The sequence below is a fragment of the Diplotaxodon limnothrissa genome, linkage group LG1, assembly GCF_057381915.1.
Source record: "Diplotaxodon limnothrissa isolate DT_005_m linkage group LG1, D_limnothrissa_male_GT1.1, whole genome shotgun sequence".
Classification (NCBI taxonomy): Eukaryota; Metazoa; Chordata; class Actinopteri; order Cichliformes; family Cichlidae; genus Diplotaxodon; species Diplotaxodon limnothrissa.
In genome coordinates, this window is record NC_140596.1 from 43,534,920 (window position 1) to 43,561,083 (window position 26,164).

Sequence of the window (26,164 nt, forward strand, 5' to 3'; positions counted from 1 at the left end):
TCCAACACTGAGCCCACCAGTGGCTGAAGGTGGTGCAGGATAAGATAAGATAAGATAAGATAAGATAACCTTTATTAGTCCCACACGTGGGAAATTTGTTTTGTCACAGCAGGAAGTGGACAGTGCAAAAGTTATGAGGCAAAAATTAGAATACAATAAGAATAAATACAGTACACAACTGTACAGAATAGAATAAAATAAAATACTATATACAGTAGAATAAAATAAAATAAATATACAATAAGATAAAAATAGAATACAAATACAAATACTATATACAACTGAGTAAAAATACAACGATGACAGAAAGGATTATTGCACTTGGTATTATTGCATATGTATGGATGTGTGTGCTTGATCAGTTAAAGTCTTTATTATGGAGTCTGACAGCAGTGGGGAGGAAAGACCTGCGAAATCTCTCCGTCCCACACCGTGGGTGCCGCAGTCTCCCACTGAAGGAGCTGCTCAGTGCTGTCACAGTCTGCTGCATGATGATGAGCCTTTCCATGGTCTTCATCAGATGAGAAGTCAAGGCAACAGGCCTGAAGTGGTTGGGCTCCCTGGGGTGTGCGATTTTTGGCACCGGAACCACACAGGAAGTCTTCCACAGTTCAGGAACCCTCTCCAGGCTCAGGCTCAGGTTGAAGATGTACAGGGCCACCTGACAGAGCTGGTCTGCACAGTCCCTGAGCAGTCTGGAGCAGATTCCATCCGGACCTGCTGCCTTCCTTGCCTTCGTCCTCTTGAGCTGATTTCTCACCTGATCAGCTGTGAAGTAGATGTGAGGCTGGGCTGGAGTGGGGGGTGGGGCTCGCTTTGTTGTGGATAGATGTGTGGATAGGGGTGAAGCAGGGTTGTGGTGAGAGGAGAGCTCAGGTGACAATGGCATTGCACCCGGAGGGGGGGGCGGCAAATGGAGGGGGGGTTAATGGAACCTGGGGGGTGGGAGAGGTGATCAGTGGGCCATTGTCAAATCTGTTAAAAAACAGATTCAAGTCGTTAGCCCACCCCCGGCCAGCAGACACTGTGGCTCCTCCATTGTCCTGGAAGTGTCCAGAGATTCATGTTCCTCCAGACGTCTCTGACATTTTTCTGTTGGAGTTGGTTTTCCATCTTCCTCCTGAAGCACTCCTTGCCTTCTTGGATCTTGTATTTAAGATCCTTTTGGACTTTCTTAAGTTCCTCCTTGTCTCCCGACCAGAAAGCACTCTTCTTCTTGTTCAGCAGGGCCTTCAGTTCTGGGGTGACCCACGGTTTATTGTTTGAGAAACACTGTATCTTCTTGGTAGGCACAGTGTTCTCAACACAGAAATGAATGTAGTCCGCGATGCAGTGAATGAGGGCGTCGATGTCCTCACCATGAGGCTTGCAGAGTTCCTGCCAGTCTGTGCATTCAAAACAGTCTCTTAAGGCCTCAGTGCATTCCTCAGACCACACCTTTATTACCTTCTTCGTGGGGGAGTTCCTGTTCACCATAGGAGTGTAGGTGGGGTGGAGAAGGACCAGGTTGTGGTCTGAGTGGCCAAGCGGGGGGAGGGGTGATGCACTGTAAGCCTGCTTTGTGTTGGCAAACAATAGATCCAGGGTTTTGCTTTTTCTGTCCCTTGTATGGCAGTCAACGTACTGGGATAAGTTTGGGAGAGTGACAGATAGTGAGGCATGATTGAAGTCCCCAGAAATAATAATGAGGGACTGCGGATGTGCCATCTGTAGCTGAGACAGTGGAGTGAATGTAATCACAGGCTGCTGTAGCGTCGGCCGAGGGTGGGATGTAAACAGTCAGCACAATAACGTGTGAAAATTCCCTGGCCAGGTGGTACGGCCGGACGCTAACTGCCAACAGTTCAATGTCTTTGGTACAGCTCTGTTCCTTCACAGTGATGTGCCCTGGGTTACACTGCACAGAGACATGCCATCTTCAGAAGTTTTCTGATGACTCTGCGGTGGTTGGATGCATCAGCAGGGATGATGAGACAGAGTACCGGGCTGTGGTCGACTCCTTTGTCACGTGGTGTGAGCAGAATCATCTGCAGCTCAACGTGGCAAAGACCAAGGAACTGATCGTGGACTTCAGGAAGACCAGGAAACACTTGACCCCCGTTTCAATCCAGGGGGTCAGTGTTGACATTGTGGAGGACTATAAATACCTTGGAGTACACATTGACAATAAACTGGACTGGGCTAAAAACACCACAGCACTTTACAGGAAGGGCCAGAGTCGTCTCTATTTTTTGAGGCGACTGAGGTCCTTCAACATCTGCCAGAAAATGCTGAGGATTTTCTATGAGTCTGTTGTGGCCAGTGCGATCCTCTATGCTGTTGCATGCTGGGGGAGCAGGCTGAGGGTCGCAGATGCCAACAGACTTAATAAACTAATCCGTAAGGCCAGCAATGTTGTGGGGATGGAGCTGGACTCCCTCAAGGTGGTGTCGGAGAGGCGGATGCTGTCCAAGATAAAGACAATGTTGGATAACACCTCCCACCCACTCCATGACATGTTGGTCAGTCACAGGAGCTCGTTCAGTGAGAGACTGAGATTACCGAAAAGCACCACTGAACGACACAGGAAATCATTCCTGCCTGTGGCCATCTCCCTGTACAACGCATCCACTTAACACACTGTTTGCTGCTACAGCTACACATGTTTCTTTTCCAAATATTTATTTATGAGTGACTTATGTATGTATGTATGTATATATATATGTATATATTGTACTATTCTTAGTTAGTGTATTGTCTGTCTTGTCTTAATGTTGGTTTAAAATGGAGCACTGTAACAAAAAATAATTTCCCCCAGGGATCAATAAAGTATTCTGATTCTGATTCTGATTCTGATCTCTCATTGTTACATCTCTCAATCTCTCATTGACATACATTGCTAGTCCCCCACCTCTCCTCTTACCACTCTCCATTGCATCCCTGTCCGCTCTAACCAGTTGAAAGCCATCCAGAGTTATGACAGAGTCCAGTGTGTGGTCCGTGAGCCATGTCTCAGTGAACAGGAGGAGGCTGCTCTGCTTGTACTCCCACTGCAGTCTGGTTAGCGCAATTAGCTCTTCCATCTTGTTGGGTAAAGATCTTACATTACCCATGAGAATGGATGGAATGCTTGGTTTGTACCGTCTCCTTCTTTCCTGGTACTTCACTCCAGCCCTGCGTCCCCTCCTCCAACGTCGTAATTCCTTCGGAAGCTTGGGTCGCTCCTCCGGGAGTACTTTCCTGTTGCCCAGTGCTAGCAGCTGCTCCCTACTGTAAACAATGGCTTGGCTTACAGATTCTCCAGAAGTGGGGGTAAAAAGTCCCAAAAAGAGTAGAAGACATACTACTACTCTTACGAAAATTTGTGGGTCCATGTCCCGTTGCACAACAAATAAAACACGACCAAGAGTGTCGAGTAAAAAAAGCTTAAAGCACAAGAAAAAACAGAAAGGAAAGGAAAAAGCTGGGAGCTGAGGAAACAGGCTGCCTACTGTGGCGCCATCTTGGATGGTTTTTTGCCATCCAATTCTGCCCAATCATATCTTTTATTTCATTATTTATTTCATTTCACAATAATATCCCAAATTGCACTTATATATATGTAAAAATGAGCTAAATTATTGCTAAAAAAGTGCAATACATCACAAAGAAATTGAAAATCATTTCTGTTTTTATTTTTTTAACACATATTTTTCTAGGCATTACCTTGACCTCCAGTAACACTGTAAGGAGTCCTGAATACACATGTTAAACAAATATGTAGGACTTATTCCTGCCATTTGTACAATATGGCTATGTCCAAATTCATGGGCTGCATCCTCCTGAGGACCCGGCCTTCGCGGTCTACGTGGGCCGGGTCCTCAGAAGGTCGGGTAGGCCGGAAGTAAACGGCCGTGAAATTGGACGGTCTAGCCTTCTGATTAGCGTCACCGCTGTCTCGGTGGAGTTTAATAAACTCAGCCGTCTGCTCCTTGCTATCTAAAATATAACAGGACACTGGCGTAAATTCTCGACTGTCTCACACTTCTGTTTAATCAGTTTTCTGTTTGATGTTTAGTCAGCTGTGTAAAAACCAAGGAGGAACCCACCCGATGGATTAATAAAGTTTTATTTTATCTAATCTAATCTAATAACTTTAATCTCAGCCAAACCGATTTACTCACGAACAAACAAAACACTGAAAAAAGCCCAACAATAACATTTTTAGGTTGTCTAAGAGACTTATATATTACATTTAACCCGAGCAGCGAAAGTCCGCGGTGATCTGAAAATGATGTGCCGGGAGTTGTGCCGTTCTCGGCCGCATCAGTAACCCTCGAGCTCCTGGCTAGCTATCGAGCTGGTGGGTAGCAGACGCCTCCGAAAACGTCGAAGCAGTTTTGCAAATATGCGATATCTTGATAAACCGAGCAGATATTTGATGTTTACACAACTACTTTCTTGCCTGAAAATATGTTAAAAGTTTATTTTGTGACCCAGAAAGATTAGTATGAGTACTTTTAAAACTTAGTAGCGGCCGCCATTGTTGGAAACTGGAGTTTGGCTGGGCCGCGCTATGAATTCTGGGATATGGTGGGCCACGAAGGACACACCCGACCCATCCTTCAAATTCGGGGAAAAGGAGGACGCATTTGTCCCTCCAAGACTGTTGGAACAACAAAAGTGATGGTTTGGTGTGGTATATGGGGTACAACGATAGTGGGTCCATTCTTCATCAATGGAAACCTCAAGGCCACTGGATATTTGAAATTGCTACAGGATGATGTGTTTCCCTCTTTATGCACTGAAGCTGGCACATTCCCTGAGTTTTTCCAGCAAGATGGTGCACCACCACATTATGGGTGCCAGGTCCGAGCATTCCTAGATGAACAGTTTCCTGGAAAGTGGATTGGTCGTCGTGGGCCAGTTGAATGGCCCCCAAAGTCTCCCGATCTGACCCCCTTAGACTTTTATCTTTGGGGTCATCTTCAGGCAATTGTCTATGGTGTGAAGATACGAGATGTGCAGCACCTGAAACTACGGATACTGGATGCCTGTGCTGGCATTTCTCCTGCGGTGTTGCTATCAGTGTGTGAAGAGTGGGTGAAGAGGGTTGCATTGACAATCCAACACAATGGGCAGCACATTGAACACATTTTATAAGTGGTCAGAAACTTGTAAATAAGTCATGAAAGAATAAAGTTACATTGAAACCAAGAACACCATTGTTTTTCTTGTGACATTACCAATAGATTTGATGTGTCACATGGCCCTCTTCCTATTGAAAAAACAAAAGTTGTATCCAAGATGGCCGACTTCTAAATAGCCACCATGGTCACCACCCATCTTGAGGAGTTTGCCCCCTCACATATACTAATGTGCCACAAACAGGACTTTAGTATCACCAACCATTCCCATGTTATTACGGTGTATCCATATAAATGGCCCACCCTGTAGTACCATAATAGAGTGCTTCACTGTCAGATTGCAGGTATTTGTGGTTCCAAGAGTATTTTAAAAATCTGGCTGTGAGGTCAGTTTCAAGACTGAAGAAGTGAAATGGATAAGTGATGAAATATTTTTCCAGCTGAAAACGTTACATCCAGATGAACAGAATCAACTTTCTGGAATTTCCTTACCTGAATGTGTCATGGTCCTGGGTCAGTGACCCAGTGTTTTTGGTTGGTGTACTTTTACTTTTGATAGTTTTATGTATTATGACTGTTGTGTGTTGGTTTCCCAGGGTTTAGTTGTGTTCCCTCTGTTTGGTGTCATCCCTGCCAGTGTATTCCTTTTGTGTAATAATAATAATAATGGATTGGATCTATATAGCGCTTTTCAAGGCACCCAAAGCGCTTTACAATACCACTATTCATTCATTCTCGCATTCACACACTGGTGGAGGCAAGCTACGGTTGTAGCCACAGCTGCCCTGGGGCAGACTGACAGAAGCGAGGCTGCCATATCGCGCCTTCGGCCCCTCTGGCAACACCAGTAGGCGGTAGGGTAAAGTGTCTTGCCCAAGGACACAACGACCAGGACAGAGAGCCCGGGGATCGAACCGGCGACCTTCTGGTTACAGATACGCTTCCCAACCCCCTGAGCCACGGTCGCCCCAGTGTAGTAAGGTCTCTGTGTTTAGTTCATGTTTCTTAGTCTGTGTCTTTGCATGTATGTGTTCCTGTTTTACTTTGAAGGTCCCTGTGTGATGTCAGTGCGTTCTGTTTACATTCCCCTGCCTCGTCAGCTGTGATGTCTCCCAGGTGCGTTCCCCTCCTGTTTCCCATCCCTTGATTCCTGGTGTGTGTATTTATAGTGTGTGTTACCTCGTCTTCATTGCTGGTTCATCTGCGTCTCTCCGTCCATCATTCTATGTTCACTCGGTGCATCATTCTCTATGTCTCCCTGCATCTCCGTTTGTGTCTCAAGGTTTCTGGTTAGCTTTATTCTTAGTTTTTCCCAGTGTAGGTTCCTCACCTCAGTTGTGCCGCATCTTGGGTCCGTTAATAATCCACACGGTTTGCCCGGCTGACCGTGACAGTACGAACCAGCCACCATGGACCCAGCAGCACAGAAACCATCTGAGGAGCTCCGAGACAACATAATTTACAGTGTGGAGATTCTCCTCGGTCTATGGCTGGAAAACCCTCCAGAGTAGCTTCGCCGCGCAGTTGAGAGCTGGCTACAATGGCTCTTTTGCGGTCTTCCATGGCTATTGGAATTGCTTCCCCCGACCATGCAGGCCTTTCTCCAGTGTACTCCACACCTTTTCCAGGCTACTATTGCCTCACTGCCCGACCGGATGTGGTTTTGCCCAGCCCGTCGGTGCCGTCTGCGGGGAGGAAGCGACGTTCGCGCCGCCGGCATGTCACCCCACAGCCGGACGGTGGGACTTCTGAACTGTCGGCTGTGGTGAGTGAGAAGGACAATATGACTGCTTTGAACTGTGGTACTGTTTACTCGGGGGTTGCGTTTAGTATTGCAAACGACAAGATGAACTGCTTATCGCCTGCCCAGCTGCCTTTGGCTCAGCTAGCTGCCCAGCTGCCTTCGACTCAGTTAGCTGCCCAGCAGCCACCTTCAGCTCAGCTACCTCTCGTCAATACATTTTGAGTTATTATTAATCTCTGGCTCCCTTCCACAGCATGTCTTTATCCTGTCTTCCTCCCCTCACCACTAACCTATCTTGGCAGACTGCTGCCCCTCCCTGAGCCTGGTTCTGCTTAAGGTTTCTTCCTGAAGTTTCCTTCTCACTGTGGCCAAATTGCTTGCTCATAGGGGGTCATATGATTGCTGGGGTTTTCTGTTTTCTCTGTATTATTGTAGGTTCTTTACATTACAATATAAAACACACCGAAGCAACTGTTGTTGTCATTTGGTGCTATATAAATGAAATTGAATTGAAATGAATTTGAATATTTGGAAGAATTTAAGTATCTCGTGGTCTTGTTCACGAGCGACGGGAGAAGGGAGCAGGAGATCGACAAACGGATTGGTGCTGCGGCTGCAGTGCTGCAGATGCTGTACCAGTCCGTCGTGGTGAAGAGAGAGCCAAGTATAAAAGCGAAATATATATGATATAATAATCTCACAATAGTTTGGATTGTCTGTATTAGATTTATAGATAAAACTATTCTAAAAGGATTCCATTGTTAACACTTAAAACAACTATTGAGTGGAAAACTGATTGCTTAGTTCTATTTCCTCAAAGAAAGAAGATTCTTAATTCAAATCTGGAGCTTTTTGTGTGGCATGTGTATGGTTTTGCTTTGCTTACATGGATTTCCTCTCTCACATCCAAACGCATGTCTATTAGAATAATGGCTAATTAATCGGCCATGGATGTCAGATTGATGAATTTCTTAAAATATAGTATAAAATGCTGTATGAATGTATGGTTACATGTGGCTTGTAGTATAAAGCCTACAATGCTTTGAGTCGTCAATAAGACTAGAAAAGTGTTATATAAAAGCCAGTGCCTTACCAAGTGAGTTAAAAAGACAAAAACAAAAACATTGTTATATTTAAATGTGCTTAACGATTATTTTCCCTCCAAACATTAAAGCTTGTAGAACGAATTTTCTTTAAATGCTGCAGCTGTGAAATTCAGTATGTAACAAAGCATCTGCGTATGCGTGTGTGTAGATGTTACTAATGAGTTGAGAAGGAGGTCAGCTGTACCAAAAGACAGAGGTCTCCTGGTGAGGAGTGGTTACCACTTTGTGATGGGCACGCTTCAAACACAAACACAAAAGAAAACTGATCAAGTGTATGCAATGAGGTCAGTGTGGAAAGAGGGTGGTGTGAGAAGACAAGGGAAAAATGGGGGGAAATATGTCCTCTTACTTTTCTTCATGGATCCATTATTGTTCTGCAGCACTGACCACAGGCTGGACACATGCCTGACATGTGGGGAACCGGTGGACAGGGATGTTTTGCAATAGTCACTAGACACAGTGGTGGAGGGGGAATGGGGCCACCGTGCAGTGTTGGGAAGGTTACTTTTAAAATGTATTCAATTACAGAATACATGCCCCAAAATGTATTTTATAACATATTCCGTTACGTTACTCAAGGAGAGTAACGTATTCTGAATACTTTGGATTACTTAATATATTATCATGCTCTTTACAACTACATGAATGTAAAATTGTTGCGTGATTTATTACTATTACTGAAGGTCCGCGTAGTAAAGGGACCTCTGACTAATACGTCGGGCTCCGTGTCGGGCTTGTAGCCGAAAACTAGCTTTACTTTGTTGTCAGGGTCAACTTTGCTAGTGAGAGACAGAGAGAGGCGTTGAAAGACTGCTGCAACGGAACTTATTGTTTCGGAGGAAAACAGGAACACAGTTTGCAGTCGAGTCTTAATAGCTTACTTACAACTGGGCTCGTCAGGCTCTCTTCTTGCAGTGGTTATTATTATATTTACATGCTTCCAGCTCCCATTTCTGCTCGATGACAACTCGTACTTTTCCACTCTCCTTTTTCTCCCTCCTCGCTCACAGACACATAACGGGTATGGCAGTCCATTCTCCCTGCAGCACGGACTACACTGCCCATAAGGCTACATTGTTTAGGGCTATGCCTGTAGCATTCAGCCTATTAGCTTAGCACAACAACAACAACAACAAAAGGGCGCTCTCTCACCCAGGAAACGCACAGTCGCAGAGAGAGAGCGTCACCATGGCAACCGCAACGCTGCCACCTGGAACAACAGAACACAGCTGTCAAACAAAACCCAAACAGGCCTGACCCGCCACAATATGAAACAGGAAAATACCGCTGTGTAATCTATTTATTTCAACAAAGCAACTGTATTCTAAATACCTGTCATGGTCCCCGCACCTCGCCTGCTGACATTAGTCAGGCGCTATGTTTTGTTTTGTTTATTCTCCTCTCTCGCCTCTGCTCTCTCTTTCTCTCTCGTTCTCTCCCACTCTCTCTTTCTCCTGCCGGGGCGGAGCTCAGAATGCGCTCCGCCCGTGGCCCACGCACCTGGGGATGATCAGCACACCTGTGGCTGATTACTAGAATTAGTCCTACTTAAGATGGTGAACCTGCTCTACTCGTCGCTGGATCGTTGAGCCATCAGCGTCAGTCGTCCTGCCCTCTGCAAAGTTTTGTTCGTGAGTACGTCTGAACCTGGAGACTAACTGTTTCTCTGTCTGTGTATAGATTCCCCCCGGACCCGTTTCCTTGTGTACTGTGACTGAGCAAGAGTAGTAGAGGAAAGAAGAGGAGCTGTGTGTGCTTGCGAGAGCTGTATGGAAATCTCCCCTCCCTGGACTCCTGCCCCTTTCACTCCCGGACCCTGGAACCACGGCCCCTTTTCCCCAGACACCGTTGTGTATATCTATTTCACTGTGGAGAACACTGTAAATAAATTCACTTTTGGTTTGAAGGAACTTGTGGTCTGCGCCTGAGTCCGCTCCGCTAACCGTGACAATACCACCTTTTTAAACGGTAACTGTAAAGGAATACAGTTACTCTATTTTGTATTTTAAATACACAACGGCGGTACATGTATTCCGTTACTCCCCAACACTGCAACCGTGATGAACAAAGGATGAACACTTGATTTGATGGTGAACAAGCTTAGAAGGACCACCAACACATCACATACAAAAAATACCCAACGTGTCTGGGAGCTGCCCTATTAATGACCAAAACTAAAACTACTTGCTGCAGTTATACTTTTACAGAAACAAAAATAAACAACCAAAAATACCTGATTTATACATGGCAATTAATTGTGTAAACATGAGCTAAACCATCACAGCACACTTCAACCATTGTTTTAAAAACCCCGAAGACTGTTTCCAGCTGGTCTGAATGTGATTGATAATGGTTCACAAGCCATCTGAAGTGTGTGTGTGTGTGTGTGTGTATATAGATATAGATATAGAGATAGATAGATATATCTCTATATAGAGATATATATATATATAGATATCTCTATATATATATAGACATGCTTCAACAGCATAACATGGCAGCCAGCCACTGGCTGTAGGATCGATGGGTCGCTATATTGTGTTGAGGGTAACTGTCCATTCTGGAGTATATCTGGATGAGTACAACTGTCTCTGAAAGAAAAGAGGCACCTGCCTTACCATCCCAACACACATATACTGGTCTGCCAGTGTGCCTGACACAAGGCCAGTCTGTGGCCCAAAGAAGAAGGGGCATGGGATGAGCGCTGGACATGTAACACACACAGTATGTGGGTGTATGTGTGCACTGAGCTTATGGATATTGGCGGGAGAAAGGTGGGGGAGGGTTAGGGGAAAGACTCACTCTAGGGGTCAGTTTGGCGGGAATGTCAAGTTTGTTGAATATGCATCTGTTCAACAGTGTGTTACACCACAATCAACAGAATACACACACACACACACACACACACACACACACACACACACACACACACACACACACACACACAGAGAGAGAGAACTTAAGTAATGCTGAGGTCTGGGGTTGAGATCATGACTGATAGTGTTGCATTGTGTATGGTATGCTTTTAATGCACTGGTAGTGTATTTGGAATGCTTTCCAGATTGTATTACATGGTGGATCAAAATCTTATGATACTTTAATGCAATTCCATCAACTTTGACAAGAACACCACAGGTTCAAACACAGCCTCAAACCAGGACAGAGCCTCTACTGTGTTTTAGAGATAGGTGTACACAGTCACTATTGTAGGGTGATTGGTGATTGTATCTCTCAGAATCAGAATCAGAATCACGTTTATTGGCTATGTATATGCACAGACACATACAAGGAATTTGGTTCCGGTAGATGGTGACTCTCAAGCACAGCAATGTATATCTCAACAATGTAAGCAACACAATTCACCCACCCACACACACACGCTTGCGCGTGTGGATATATACAGCTGCACATGCATACACAAACATACACAAGCTGTGTAAACCAACCATAAAGAAGGAGAAGGACTCTCATGTATGGAGAAGGTCTTTCATGACCTTCTCCATACATGCTGACAATGATTTTAACTAGTGAAATTCAAATTTCGATTCATCACTCCATCAGTTTCCACTAATATTGTCATGGTGTGTGCTGTGTGGCAGGCAGAAGTGAGGACCTAATCACAGGACTCAGAAACAGATGTTTAAACTCAAAGTGCAGCTTTTAATGCTGGGAAAACTCCGATGCCAAAATACAGAGAACCGAACATAATAACTGGAAACTAGGAAACTAAACTTGGAAACAGAGAGCTAAGAGGCTAGAGACTATGAGACTAACAAGTTCAATTTAAACCAGGAGCAAAGAGGAAACACACAGCACGGAGAGGGTGTGTATGTTAACGGCATGACAACACGCAGAGACACAAGTTACTTGTAACGCGTTACTGTAATCTGATTACTTTTTCCGAGTAACGAGTAAAGTAAGGGATTACTATTGCAAAAACGGTAATTAGATTACCGTTACTTTCCCGTAGGAACGCTGCGTTACTGCGTTACTAAAACCGTGATTTTTTGCGAGAATGTCTCATGACAGTGACGTAAGCGAGTGCGCCGTTAGTGACAACAGCTGTCTGCAGATCAACAATGGATCACATATCGAGAGTGGGAGAGAGTATGAGCGTGCAGCGTTTAAACCGTGGAAGTACTGACCTTACTTTGAGTTTGATTCCATAAAAAGTGACAAAAACATTAGCGTCCATCGTGCGTGGGAAGAAAACTTCTTTTTACAGCGAAAAAAACCCCTAAACTTCCAAGCAAGCACCGAGTAGCTACGACGTAATGGGAAACTCACAGAGAAAGTCGCGGATTCTTCAACTGACCGCGGCACACCTGCACCAGGGTAAACCTCCGCCTACCCCACTCCTGCTTTACAGGTGAAAATAGAGCAACAGGACCGCTGAGTCTTTGACTTTATTTATTTTCTGCTGTGTTTTACTTGCATCTATTTGAAAGACTGAGTGTAAACACAAAAAATATTTTATTTTATGTGCTGGAATGTGCAGAAAATAGGTTTAAATGTTAAAATAATTTATTCAACTCAGAGAATGTTGCATATAATTAAATTTTTGCTTGATGCATAAAGTTAAAAGATTAAAACTAATAAAACAAGTTAAAAAAAGAGATTTTTCCATTTGATTACATTTTGTATGATGGATTATGCAGAAAAAGTAGAATTGGGCTGAAAGATCTATCACTTTATCACCTGTTCAGGTTGTAAATCGTGTTTTTAAAAAGTAACTAAGTAACTAAGTAATTAATTACTTTTGAAAATAAGTAATCAGTAAAGTAATGGGATTACTTTTTGGGGAAGTAATCAGTAATTAATTACTGATTACTTTTTTCAAGTAACTTGACCAACACTGGTAACAGCTCTGAGGGCCAGTTTTTGTTTTGAACTGTTTGGCATGAGCGGCCCAGGGAAGGAGGATTCTGCTGCTCTCCTGGAGGCCCTCGCCACTTGGTGCTCTCGACGTCAGCAGTATGTTTTGCCAAGGTTCATTGCCAAGTCGTTCGATCCACCTTTAAAGAAGAAATGCAACCATCATCATCCAACCACACTTCCATTCTCTCCTGTAGTACGGACTGGTGCAGTTTTCATTTCCACACCTTCAGCTCAGTTAGCTGATCAGCAGCCACCTTCAGCTCAGTTTTCTGATCAGCAGCCACCTTCAGCTCAGTTAGCCACCCGGCCTGTAGCCCAGTCACCAACTCCACCCCCACCACTTTCGTCTCACGTTCAGTCACCCATAGCTCAGTCTTCACCCCCACTATCTATAGCTCAGTTGCTACCACAATCGGATTTTCTGCAAGCTTTGTTACAGTCCATGACCCAGTCAGTAGCTTAGTTAGTGGAGGAAACATTAGCGTTGTCATCTGCTAAGTCAGCCACTCATCTTCACCCTCAACCAGGGGTCCCAATTGCCTCTGGTCCTGCATCTGCTCTAGCTGGAGGGCCCGAGGAGCCCGTCCAGCCTCAAGTGTCGTCAGCTGGAGGGCCTGAGGAGCCCGTCCAGCCTCAAGTTTCGTCTGCTTGGGGTTCGGGAGAACCCAGCCAGCCTCAAGTTTCGTCTGCTGGGGGTTCGGGAGAACCCAGCCAGCCTCAAGTTTCGTCTGCTGGGGGTTCGGGAGAACCCAGCCAGCCTCAAGTTTCGTCTGCTGGGGGTTCGGGTGAACCCAGCCGGCGTCCTGCCTCATCAGCTGGAGGCCCGAGTCGCCTGCCCAGCCTCATGCCGCGTCTGCTGGAGGGCCCGAGGAGCCCGTCCAGCCTCCTGTCGCGTCTGCTGGAGCACCCGAGGGGCCCGTTCAGCCTCCTGTCGCGTCTGCTGGAGGGCCCGAGCCGCCCGTCCAGCTTCAAGCCAAGTTAGCTGGTGGGTCCGAGGAGCCCGCCCAGCACATCCTCACATCTGCTGACGGTCCGGGGAAGTCTGTTCAGCCGTCATCTGCTGAATCATCCCCCCCGACTTCTACATCATCACCATTCGCATCACCGCCTGCAGCATCGCTGCCGTCAGGTTCCGCAGCCATCCCGCTGCCGTCAGGTCCAGCCTCCGTGTCTTCGTCCACGCCTGGTCCAGCCTCCGTGTCTTCGTCCACGCCTGGTCCAGCCTCCGTGTCTTCGTCTGGTCCTGCCTCGCCTTCGTCTTCGTCTGGTCCTGCCTCGTCTGGTCCTGCGGTTGCCACGCCGCCGTCAGAGCCAGCTCGACCCGTTCCGCCTCGCCTCTGCCGGCCGTTTTCCGGGCCTCTAAGGTGGCGTCATGGCCTTCGGGGACGGCCTCCGGAAAGAGTTTGTCGCCACCGCTGGCATCGTGGCCGACCTCCAGACCTGCTCAGTGGCTGCCACTGCCTTCCAAGTGGTCGGCCTCCAGAACTGTTTGCCTGTCGCTGCCGTTGCCGTGTGCACAGTCAGTCCCCTGAACTTTTCGTGGACTCTTGCTCCTTGTTTTTTGCTTGGTTTCTGTCCCTCCGTCCTGGACCCCCTCCGCCCACCCTGGCCTGGTGCTTTGTGCTTTTTTGTTTAGGGCTATTGGGAGCCAGCCCTTGGAGGGGGGTACTGTCACGGTTCTGGGTCCGTTGGACCCAGTATTTTGAGTTTATTATATTTCGGTTTAATTCTGCTTCATGGATTGTTTTCTTATTCTCGTAGGGATGATGATTATTATTTCTTGTTTCTGTTTATCCGTGCTTAAGGATTTGTTCTCAGTTATATCTCACGTTTAGTTTAGTTCAGATTCCATGTGTCATTCTGTCTCTCAATGTAAAGTCTGCATGCTTGTTTAGTAATTCATGTTTCCTGTTTTATTGTGAAAGTCTTTGTCTTATGTTAGTGTGTGCAGCTTGGTTCCCCCCCATCTCGTTAACCCTGATCTCTCCCAGCTGTGTCTCCCTCCTGTTGCCCATTCGCTGATTACCACCCTGTGTATATTAGCCATGTGTTTTCCTGTGCTCAGTGTCGCGTCGTACCCTCAGACCCTGCCTGTGTGTTCCAGTTAGTGTTTTCATGTTTTGGTTTCTGTTTTGTTGGTGCCAGCAATAAAGCTGTGGTTTTCAGTTATATTTCCGTCTGAGAGTCCTGCACTTGGATCCACATCTCCACCTGCCCACACACAGAGCCCTGACAATCCAATTTTTTCTTTGCAAACCTCTGCAAGAGAAAATGACAAATGAGCAGTGAGATTAAAGTATATGGAGAGTAGGCTGATTGGCCGTGTGGCAAAGTGGAGGGGATGTGAAGCCACCAACATCTGGGAAGCAGACAGATGTGTGCCTACAGATCTTCCTTATTAAACTTACCCAAAAGCTTCATTTTAACTCTGCTAAGTAAGCTGAAAGTAACTATACTTAAAGTATCTGCTGTGACTTCATTACCAGTGCTGTGGAGTTTGTACTGCACATCAGGTCCTCATGAATGATGAAAAAACATCTCCAGACATTCCCTGCAGATGAAAAATTAATTGGCTGAATTTGTCACGGTTCTGGGTCAGTTTCGAACCAGTATTTTGAGTTTTGATTGTTAGTTTATTTCTTGAATGATTGTTGTGGTTTTGGGTGCGATGATTATTATTGTTAGAGTTCCATGTTTCTGTTTATTTGGGTTTAAGATTTGTGCTCTCATGTTTTGTGTGGGTTTAGTTTCATGTGTCATTTTCTGTTTGTCTCTCTGTCGAGTCTGCGTCTTAGTGTGATGGTTTCTTGTTCCTGTTTTATTGTGAAGGTCTGCGTCTCATGTGAGTGTGTTCAGTTTTACCTCTGTCTCGTCTTGTTGATTATTCCTAGCTGTGTCCACCACCTGTGTGCAATTCCCCTGTGTTTCTCTGGGTGTATTTAAGTCGTGTCCTCTGTCATTGTAGTTGCTGGTCCGTCTGCGTATCCACCATGTTTCATCCGTGTGTTCCCTGCCGTCATCATCATGTACCATCATCTTCCTTCCTTTATGTTCAGGTTCGTGCTCAGTAGTTTAGTTGTCCCAGTATAGTTTAGTTCTCCGTTTTGCCGTTTGCCTCTCTTTTGTGTTCAATAAATCACCTTTACACCTTCACAACTGCCTGCGTTTGGATCCTCCTTTTCCTTTTCTACACGGCTCTTTTCACTCGCCGTGACAGTACGGACCAGCCAGATACGGATCCAGCGGCATTCACCCCACCCACAGAGCTTCGAAAGCTCATAACGGACTCAGTGCCAAAACTAATCAACCTGTGGCTCGAGCATGAGGGAGAAGCGTTTCTCTACATTCTGGAAGTCAGGCTGCAACAGCTTATTTCTGATTATCATCACCCTCACAACCTCATTACAAGCAGGGAACACACTTCATACAAACTTTAGCTGGTTCACTTAAGCTGGCCATCTCAGAGACAGCTGCTCCCTCTAGGGCCTCCCCAGAGGCTGGGTGTCAGTCACCAGCCAACTCTGGACCCCTAGAGGTCAAGATGCCAGCACCAGTAGCTTCACTAGAGGACTTTACTGAGCAGTCTCAGCCGTCATCCCCTGCTGAGAGCTCTAGTGAGACCGCCCCTCTGCCCCTGTCCTCTGCTGGAGGACCAGAGGGACCCATTCAGCCGTCTATCTCAGCTGGAGGGCCCAAGTCGCGCGTCCAGCCTCAAGTGTCGTCTGCTGGGGGTTCGGGAGAACCCAGCCAGCCTCGGGTTTCGTCTGCTGGGGGTTCGGGAGAACCCAGCCAGCCTCAAGCCACGTCTGCTGGAGGGCCCGAGGAGCCCGTCCAGCCTCATGCCACGTCTGCTGGAGGGTCCGAGGAGCCCGTCCAGCCTCATGCCACGTCTGCTGGAGGGTCCGAGGAGCCCGCCCAGCACCACGCCTCGTTAGCTGAGGGTCCTGGAGGACCCAGCCAGCACATCCTCACATCTGCTGACGGTCCGGGGAAGTCTGTTCAGCCGTCACCTGCTGACTCATCCCCCGCGACTTCTACATCATCGCCTGCAGCATTCACCTCACCGCCTGCAGCCGTCCCGCTGCCGTCAGGTTCCATGCCTTCATCATCCACGCCTGGTCCGGCTCCGCCTTCGTCTGGTCCTGCCTCGGCTGGTCCTGCGGTTGCCACGCCGCCGTCAGAGCCAGCTCGACCCGTTCTGCCAAAACACAGACTTAACAATGTGGTGTATGCTGTACAGTGCAGCGAGGAATGCCCAGACCTCTACATTGGAGAGACCAAACAGCCACTTCACAAGCGCATGGCACAACACAGAAGAGCCACCTCCACAGGACAAGACTCAGCAGTCCATCTGCATCTTAAGGATAAAGGTCACTCTTTCGAGGATGCCAATGTTCACATTTTGGACAGAGAGGACAGATGGTTTGAAAGAGGAGTGAAAGAAGCCATCTATGTCCACTGTGAGCGACCATCTTTGAACAGAGGCGGGGTTTACGACACCAACTCTCTGCCATCTATAATCCAGTTTTGAGATCCCTTCCCAGACGCCTTAACGCCCACTCACATCCTGGGCCATCTGACCTCAGGAATTCGCATGATAAGGTGGGGCCAGGTTTCACAATGAACACACCCGAAACTCTGGCTGATTGGGACCCACACCCAGTTTCCCACCTTGGCTCAGGCGATTAGAGGATCATCAGGGGGTCCTTTTGTCCCTCTGTGGGGGGTTACTCCCACTAGGTTTATATCTGGGACTCTCCACTATTTGACCTTAGAACTGAAGAAGCTTCTCGGATGAGAGGTGAAACGTCTTCAAGCAACTTAAAGAAGTCCAGACGCTTTTCTTTGCAAGCTCCTTTGACTACGATGACCTGGATGACTGAGAACCTTCACAGACATAGAGTTTCTGAGACCTCCTCAACATGGTCAATACTTGCCATAATTTCAAAATGTTATGGATAAAACTCTTTTTTGTCTAAAATTAACATTGTTGTTAACAAGAAGTCGCCAAAAACGCCCAATGTATCAAATGTGATACAAAAAATATAGAATAAATATAGAATAAAAATACATCATACACAGCATGATATAGCAAAAAAAAAATGTGGATTTTGTTTTAAGGGTTAAAACATCTCAGTTCCAAAAAATCTGAATTTTCTGGCTCTTCTTTTATGGGTTGGATCTTAAATTACCATTGTTTATACAGTATGTATATGTAACGCATTTAAATTTAAAATCAGAGAATAATAAATGAATGCAGACACACAAAAATATAATAAATGATGAATGATTAGAGCCTGTTTCCATACTGAAACATATTTGCAGCACTGAACACACTATATATAATTATATATTTTGCAGTGTCTTTATAAATCTAACAGTAGTGACACACACACACACAAGCATGCAACATCCCCAGTCCAAAATCAGGCCATGTCTTTCTTCAGATATTCACACAATTAAGTCAAGTTAATGCGAGTGGACAGGCGACTACTGCCATGGCTGCCAGACACAATATGCTATAATTACACATTCACTAAATGCAAACATGCGAAAATGTTGTCTTCTGTTCGACTGTGGAGCCGAAAAGAATAAAGGCTTCCAAGGGTTAAATGCCACAATCACATGGAGTCCCTGTTTTTGACACAAATTGCAAACTCTAGAACTGTTTAGAAAAAGACTCCTAAAAAACATGGTGAAATAGTACAGAACAGCTTTAATTAAGCAGCTCAGAAAGAAAGTGACTGGACATGTTTAAGTCCAGTAACTCAAACCCCTCTCAAACACGAGAGGTTTCACAAAACTTAAAGAAGCTAAACCTTACAGTCTTACATTAGGATATGGTAATCTTGCATTGAAAAGAATAATAATAGGGCTACCTATTTTTAAAATGCCTTTACACAAACTGTATTAAAAGAAAAGAATTTCAGGTTCTCGTGTCTCTATTTGCCCCATTTGCCTCCAATGATGTGCTAATATGGTGATATGGTGTTTTCTGAGACTGTAATATAGTATGAATATAGGGGAGACTGTAGGTTGTAATGAAAAGAGTGCAATGGGTATTTAGCCAGAGTGCAAAAATGCTATTCCACTTACCATATACCACTTCATGTTATCTATATCACTAAAGCAACATCATCAGCTGGCATCATGATGTAAGAGATGATGACACTGAAATACAAGCAGTCTGCTACTAAAATTCATACTTTAATCCATGCCCAGTTTGTTGATATTTGTTGATATCAAAGAACCATTGTGATTACTTAAGATTATATATTATTTATTCATTTTAGCCACACAAGCATGAGAAAGTGATCAATGGCAAACTAAAATAGAGGGAATTTTGAAGAAATTAGTACAGTCAGCACTGCAGTCGCCATTTTCATCCTGCACCGAATCACAACAATAGTTGACTCAAAATTATATATATATAGATAGATAGATATATATATTTAAAGCCTACATATAATGTCATTGTAAAAAGACAATTCAGATATGGCTGCTTTACGGTAACAGTTTACTTTTGTCTTTTGCACTTTCCAGGGAAAAGTGCAAAAGACAGAGTTGGGTGCTTTCTAACAGGTCCACTCTGTCAGCTGAGCCGCTCCACTTCCCTCTTCTTCCCTGGCAACTACTATTAGATGATGTTCGCTGGCTGTGACAACCAGCCTCCCCTGACACTACAGCTTGAACCCGCTGCTCCGTCCCTACCCTGCATCTCAGCCACAGCTCCCCCACTCCACCCATCTCCACGAAGGGTATAGGAAATCAGCCACCACCACCTGCGCCCCCAGCATTTGGACCACTCTGAACTTAAAAGGCTCCAAAGCAAGGTACCATCATGTTGCAGTTGGCGTTGGCGTTGCGGTGGAGCCACTGCAGCAGCGTGTTATCCAAACAGAGTGTGAGATGGAGCAGAGGGAATTATCAGGGACTCACTCCATCCAGCTTACTCTCTGCTCAGACACAAGAACTGCACATACAACCTAAGACACAGCAGAGTATCATCACTCACAGAACAAGACTTTTCAATAGCTTCTTTCCCACCACAGTCAGACCGATGGCAAAACGAAAAACCTCACTGAACAATGTGCAATAATAACCCCACACTATCACACTACCTCAGAAATGTGCATAGCCTAACTGTGCAATATATGCAATATCTGCAATATAATCAGACGTCTGTGTATATGCTGCCACCTTGTAAAAGGGGTATAACTTATCATTTATATTAGTTTTGTATTTTGTATTGTCTTATTTAGTTTGTCTTTCTTTAACATGCTCACTATGGCTGAGAGAGCTCTGCACAAGAATTCCAATGTGCCTTGACTGCTGGATTATACACAAATGGCAAATAAATAACCTTGAACTGAAAGGGCAGCCCAGGAGGGAGTTGACCACCTACTGGACCGTCAAGTACTGCTTCCTTTTGGTGCTGTACTGGGCTTCTCACTTCAGTAGTTTCCGGGTGATGTACACAACTAGGCGGTCAATCCTCCTTACCTGCTGGGACCAAACAGCCCCCAGCCTTCTGTTCAAAGCATCAGTCTCCAGGACAAAAAAGAGGTAAAAAATTAAGAGGGGGTAACAGGGATTCCCTACAGAGAGCCTCCTTTACCTGCGCAAACAGCACCTGACACTGTTGCATCTATTGGACCACATCTGGGGCACCCTTTTGATGAGATCAGCCAAGGGGCTGGTCAACTCCGCAAAGTTTGGTCAAACCTGTATGTGGCAGGGCATGGTTTGTGGCATGGCTGCAGGGAAGGCTGACACACACCAGAACTTCATCAGCTCATCCCACCTCCCCTGGATAAGACGTGCCGGGACCTAAGGTGTGTTGTTGTGTGTGTGGCTGGCAGCTGAAAAGCTGCGGCCGAGGAGTAGAGGAAACAGCAACTGAATAAAAGTGTTGAAATTGCGAACTATGTGGTCGGGTCCATTTTGTCATACTGGTGTCGAAACCCAGGATCAGGATTGTGGCATGGCGGAACCACGACCAGCCATTGGAGGTGCTGGCCCAAATGGTGGCTGAGCTTGCAGCTATGCGGAGCGAGCAGGCTGCAGTGTTTTGCCTGCCAGGTGGAATGACTGCAGGATCAGTCCGAGCGCCGGATGCACCTGTTAGAGAGTCTGGCAGCTCGGATCAATTCCTGGCCGTCACCGCCACTGCGCCCACTGGTGTCCCAAGATCCCATGGGGGAAAGATCCCCACGCAAGCACGTCATCTGGACTGGCCTCATTTTCGCCAGAGGTCAGCACACTGTCAACCAGCTGTGAGCCTCAGCTCATATCCTCGACTGCTGCGCCACCGCCGCTTTTCACGCAGGTTGCCCTGGACCAGCAGAACAGCAACCGTATAAAAGTGTCAAAAGTGTGAACTATGTGGTTGGGTCCATCATTTTGTCACACTGTGGTCATAACCGGCTTGCCCCAAGGACCATCTCACCTCTTTTTTGGTCTTGGGACATGGGCAGGCTGTGATAGCCATTGTTTTCTACTTATGCGGGTAGAATAGCCTGCCTCCCAAGTGGTACCAGATACTGCACATCCTTCTGTTCGCCTACACACTTCTTCGTTTTGGCCATAAGCCCCACCTACCTAAGGACTCAAGAACCGTGGCCACTGTCTGCAAATACTCCGCCCAGGTGTTGTTGTGGATGATAACATCAACCAGGTAGGTACCCGTATATGCAGTATACAGATGCAGCACCCAGTTTGAACAAGCTGAACACAAGTATGATGCATTGGTATAAACTGTACAGAGTGGAGAAGGCAATTTTTTCATTGGACTCTGTAACAAGGGAATCTATTAGTAACCTTTGGTTATATCCAGCATCATGAAAAAATGAGCAGTACCTAGCTGGTGGAGGAGCTTGTTGACCAGGCATGGGATAAGAATAAAACTGTGACATTTCATTCACCTTCCAATAGTCAACACAGAATTGTATAGCCCTGTCTTTCTTCTGCATAAGAACTATGGGGCTACACCAGGCACTCATCTATTATTCCTACTTTTATGTCTTGATGCATTCTCAATCATCCAGGAAAGTAAATCTCCAAAAGTTGATTTTGTTCATCTGGACGTAGCGTTTTGTGGGAGAAACGTTTCGTCACTCATCCAAGTGACTTCCTCAGTCTCAGCTGACTGCAGGTTTCCCCAATCTTATAAACAGCACATTTGCATAATGACTGAAACCAGCCCACTGAAGGAACAATGGGCTAGGAGGTCAGTTCCTTAATCTTAATTATGCAAATTCTCATGACCATTGATCAACAACCACTGACCAAAACCCACTGATCAAAGCCCACTGATCAATGGCCATGAGTACCATTCACATAGAGTTGGGGAATGGCTGCAATCACAGCATTGTAAGATGGCAAAAGATGTACCCTTAGGCCCCCTCCTCGATTCAGAGATGGTCTTTCCCTTTTCACATAAATGGCCTCCTTGACTCCGCGCTCAAACCAGCATTCCTCCCTGTCCAAGATGTTACATCCTCATCAATGAAAGAGTGTCCACTGGCCTGTAGGTGTAAATAGACTGCAGAGTCCTGGCCTGACGAGGGAGCTCTTCTGTGTTCTGCTATCTCAACTGCTCCAATACTCCTGACACATATTAGTAACCTTTGTAAATGTGCCTGAGTAAATGTGGTTATCCCAGCTGGACTTTTGTCAAAGCTGCGAACACTCAGCTGCGAACCGCTCCAGTGTGAGCTGGAGGCCCTCACCGGATGAAGCCAACAGAACCACATCATCCGCAAAAATCAGAGATGAGATTCTGAGGCCACCAAAGCGAAAGCCCTCCGCCACTTGGCTGCGCCTAGAAATCCTGTCCATAAAAATTATGAACAGAACCGGAGACAAAGGGCAGCCCTGGCGGAGCCCATCACCCACCGGGAACGAGTCCGACTTATTGCCGGCAATGCGAACCAAGCTCTTGCAACGGTTGTATAGGGATCGAATGGCCCATAGCAATAGGCCAGACACCCCATACTCCCGCAACACCTCCCACAGGACACCCCGAGGGACACGGTCGAATGCCTTCTCCAAGTCCACAAAACACATGTAGACTGGTTGGGCAAACTCCCATGCACCCTCAAGTATCCTCGAGAGGATAAAGAGCTGGTCCAGTTGATAGGTTTGTAGCTTGAACCTATTCGCTGGAACGTTGAAGGCAATATAATTACACAGCAAGCAAGACACGAAGTAGGCAAAGTTCTTCTTGTTACTCCCCAGATAGCAAGGAGACATTGAACAGATGTTGATTTTCCATCTGAACCATCAGAATCGTCAGGATTGAAATGTCAACACAAAACCAATGTTGAAACAACATTGAAATACTGATGAAACCTGACACTGACATTGAAATAACATTGATTCACTGTTGTTCTGTCATTGTTGATTGTTGATCTATTTATAGTTGACAAGGTGACAACAATCACGTTGAAAAACCATCGATTTATGGTTGAGCGGGAAATTAAAGCTGCTACCACTTGGACTATTCCGCAGCACCCCTATCAAGCGGGACATTAGATTTACTCTCAGCGGAATTGACCGGAGAAGGCATCAGTTCATGCACTGCACTGGCCTGCACCACGATTAGTATAAGGTAAGAATGAATGACTTTTGTTCTATTCGTTATTTCCACGGTTGCATTTGAATAACAGTAAAAAAAACAAAACAAACTTGTTAATGTAAAGTTTCGGATAAAATGTGGGAGCCCGAAATTGTGTCTACTTTCTTCTTGTTACGGCCGAGACCGTTTTTGGACGAGTGACAGGACTCAAACGCAGGACGCCGAACAGCTCGTAAGTAGATTTTAAGAATAAAGTTTAATGTTTCCACAAATATTCATAAACAAAAGGTGAGAGTAGACAAGTACGACGTTCCACCACTGAAACTAAGTAATGATCTGGTCCGGGTCAGAGAGGACAGCTATTCCAGGGATTGGACTGGAAAGCAAGTCACATTTGATCCAGGAAAAGGTCGGGGTCACTGTAACAGAGTGCAGATGTTCAGATACGGATAAGGAGACATATGAATATGTTGCTGATTCAGAATCCTCCTTCGTACTGCGTACTTGCCAAAGGAGGTCGGAGATGACGTAGAGGGGTGAGTAGTCCGGGTGTGAAATCCAAAAAACTCCTGGCGTGGAGGCAGAGAGGCAGGTAGGTAATTTGGGTAATAGCCTGTGGGACTGCCAGATGGTCCAGCATCCAAGTAGGAGCTCTTCGACAGGGGTTGACAGTTGGGTGTAGCTAAGAGAGAGGCGCACAAAAGACAAACATACAGTGAGGCAAGGTGATTCACAAAATACATAGGGAATGATGGTGGTGGCCTGCACTGACTGATGTTAGCAGAGAATCTGGCGAAGAGAGATTGAGTACGCTGGCCTTATGAGTCCCCGGCTAAATTACCCACAGGTGTAAGCGATGAGCAAAAACACTGAGGCCCCTCCTCGGGGTGGAGACGCCGGCTCGGAGGGAGACACACTGGCACACACCCGGACCATGACACTTCTTACAATCCGGCAACAAATAAATTGCACTGCAAACAAAGTCTATCAACAAAGAAAACATTTTGGTTTCATACTTTTCTGTTATATTTCCTTACAAAGCTAGCTTTAACGCTTCGAGGGTTCCTTTGTTCTTGCCGTCGCCTCGGCGCTTGACCCAGACTTTCGCTCTGTAGTTGCTTTTTAGCATAGTACTACAAAAAATTGTAAATCTGTGATATATGATTGATAAACGTAAAGGTAAATGTATAAATGTGTTCAATGACTTTGTTACTTTTAATGATTGGAGAGCACCCGCTTCGATTCGCACTCAATTCAAACTTTACGCTGCACGCTCACCTAACTTGCGTTTGCACCTTTTGTCCACACGTAAACTGCGTTTAGCATTTACGTGTGGACGAGGAAGACTGAGAAAACGCAGCGTCAAAGGTGTGCGCCTATTTTGACGCCACACTGTGCGCCATGTTTTTGTCTCGGTGCCATGAATTCCTACAATGGCAGACTTAGACAAAATACTGTTAATTTTATTATCTTCAGTGTTTAAATGCTTACATATACGGGTTTGCTTGTAATTGTTGCCTATATACATTTTAAGCTATTATTTATTATTTAGTTCAATCAATAGATCAAGTTTTGTAGTGACTATGAAATATATTGTAATTATCTGTTTCCTGTTTATCCTAGACAGGACAAAAAAGGACTCCAAATTAAAAAAAAGATAAAAATGAAAGACTGGTGCATTGTGCAGTTTAGCACTGGTGGTACAGAAATAGTCCCTAGATCATGGATAAATGGGGAGAAATTGTCATGGCCTCCATATCCTCCGTGAGACACATTCAGGATCCACGACGCAGTAAAGAGGAGAGTTCATCCTGGTGCAACATGGCTCACCTATGCACCAGTCCGACTTCTAATAAGCCATGGTGGGTATCATCTGGATTGGTGTTGTATAAATGTAACAATAACAAGTTTTTCGTGTCCTAATTTATGTCTGGCCATACATTGTGTTTGTACTTCCAGACACATTTCACGAAGCAGAACGCAGTCTTCAGAAATATCTAAGTGAACACTGTGATACGTCTGACCTTCAGTCCGAAGCTGAAACTCAGACCAGTCATAAAAGAAAGCACAAGTAAAACTTTTTTTATTTCACAAACATATCTTTGATTGCTAAGAATTTATGATCTTGTCTTTTATACATATCTGTGGTGCTTGCATACTGCAATATCACCACATAATATAGTCCAAAAAGTGGAAGCTTGTAAACTTTTTATAAATGCAAAACCGTGTACACTTGTGCACTTCAAAAATTCCTTGTATACTGTACCTTCTTGCACATCTCCATTTCCTGTGTGTGTTGTTATAAATCAAACTGTAACTTCAGGAAAAAATATTCCAAAAGCACATTTGTAATTACTTATGACCGTTTTCAACTTTTTTTCTTTAGACCAAATCCCCTGTACACATATAGTGACTCAGAGGATGAGCAGCCCACAAAAAAATGGTTTCCCCAGGCCCCTCGAGTGAAAATACCAGGTAATAAAATACTGTCTAGTGTCTTTGTACATATCTGTGTGTGACACAAGGAAACTTTTGACAAGTTGTCTGTATTCTTAAATACTTAAAAAAAATTATCTTTTTCTGTCAGACCTGACGAGAGCTGTTAACGAACTCCGTGAGGAGGTCAGAGCCATCCGCAATACCGGCTGCAATGAATCGGTAGATGCTGGGGTACTGCCTCTGGATTTGCCCTTGCACAACATTGAGGAGCTAAACAATGCAGAGCCAGCTCTTCAATCACAAGAGGCAAATA

At 45.5% G+C, this 26,164-nt stretch overlaps 1 protein-coding gene and 1 long non-coding RNA gene across 2 annotated transcripts; one reads left to right on the forward strand and one right to left on the reverse strand.

The window, feature by feature from the left end:
- Positions 1 to 999: 999 nt before the first annotated feature.
- LOC146640288 (uncharacterized) lies at positions 1,000 to 1,707 on the reverse strand. The gene has a single exon (XM_085353625.1). The coding sequence runs from the start codon at positions 1,705 to 1,707 to the stop codon at positions 1,000 to 1,002; it is 708 nt and encodes a 235-aa protein (XP_085209751.1).
- Positions 1,708 to 25,062: 23,355 nt separating this feature from the next.
- On the forward strand, positions 25,063 to 25,881 carry LOC146640289 (uncharacterized). The gene is made up of 3 exons (XR_014906359.1): positions 25,063 to 25,274; positions 25,372 to 25,483; positions 25,799 to 25,881. It is a non-coding gene; the product is annotated as an uncharacterized LOC146640289 (long non-coding RNA).
- Positions 25,882 to 26,164: the final 283 nt, after the last annotated feature.

What these genes read in the sequence shown, in the direction of transcription:
- LOC146640288 (XM_085353625.1), bottom strand. Translation starts at nt 1,707, where the DNA reads ATGGCACATCCGCAGTCCCTCATTATTATTTCTGGGGACTTCAATCAT.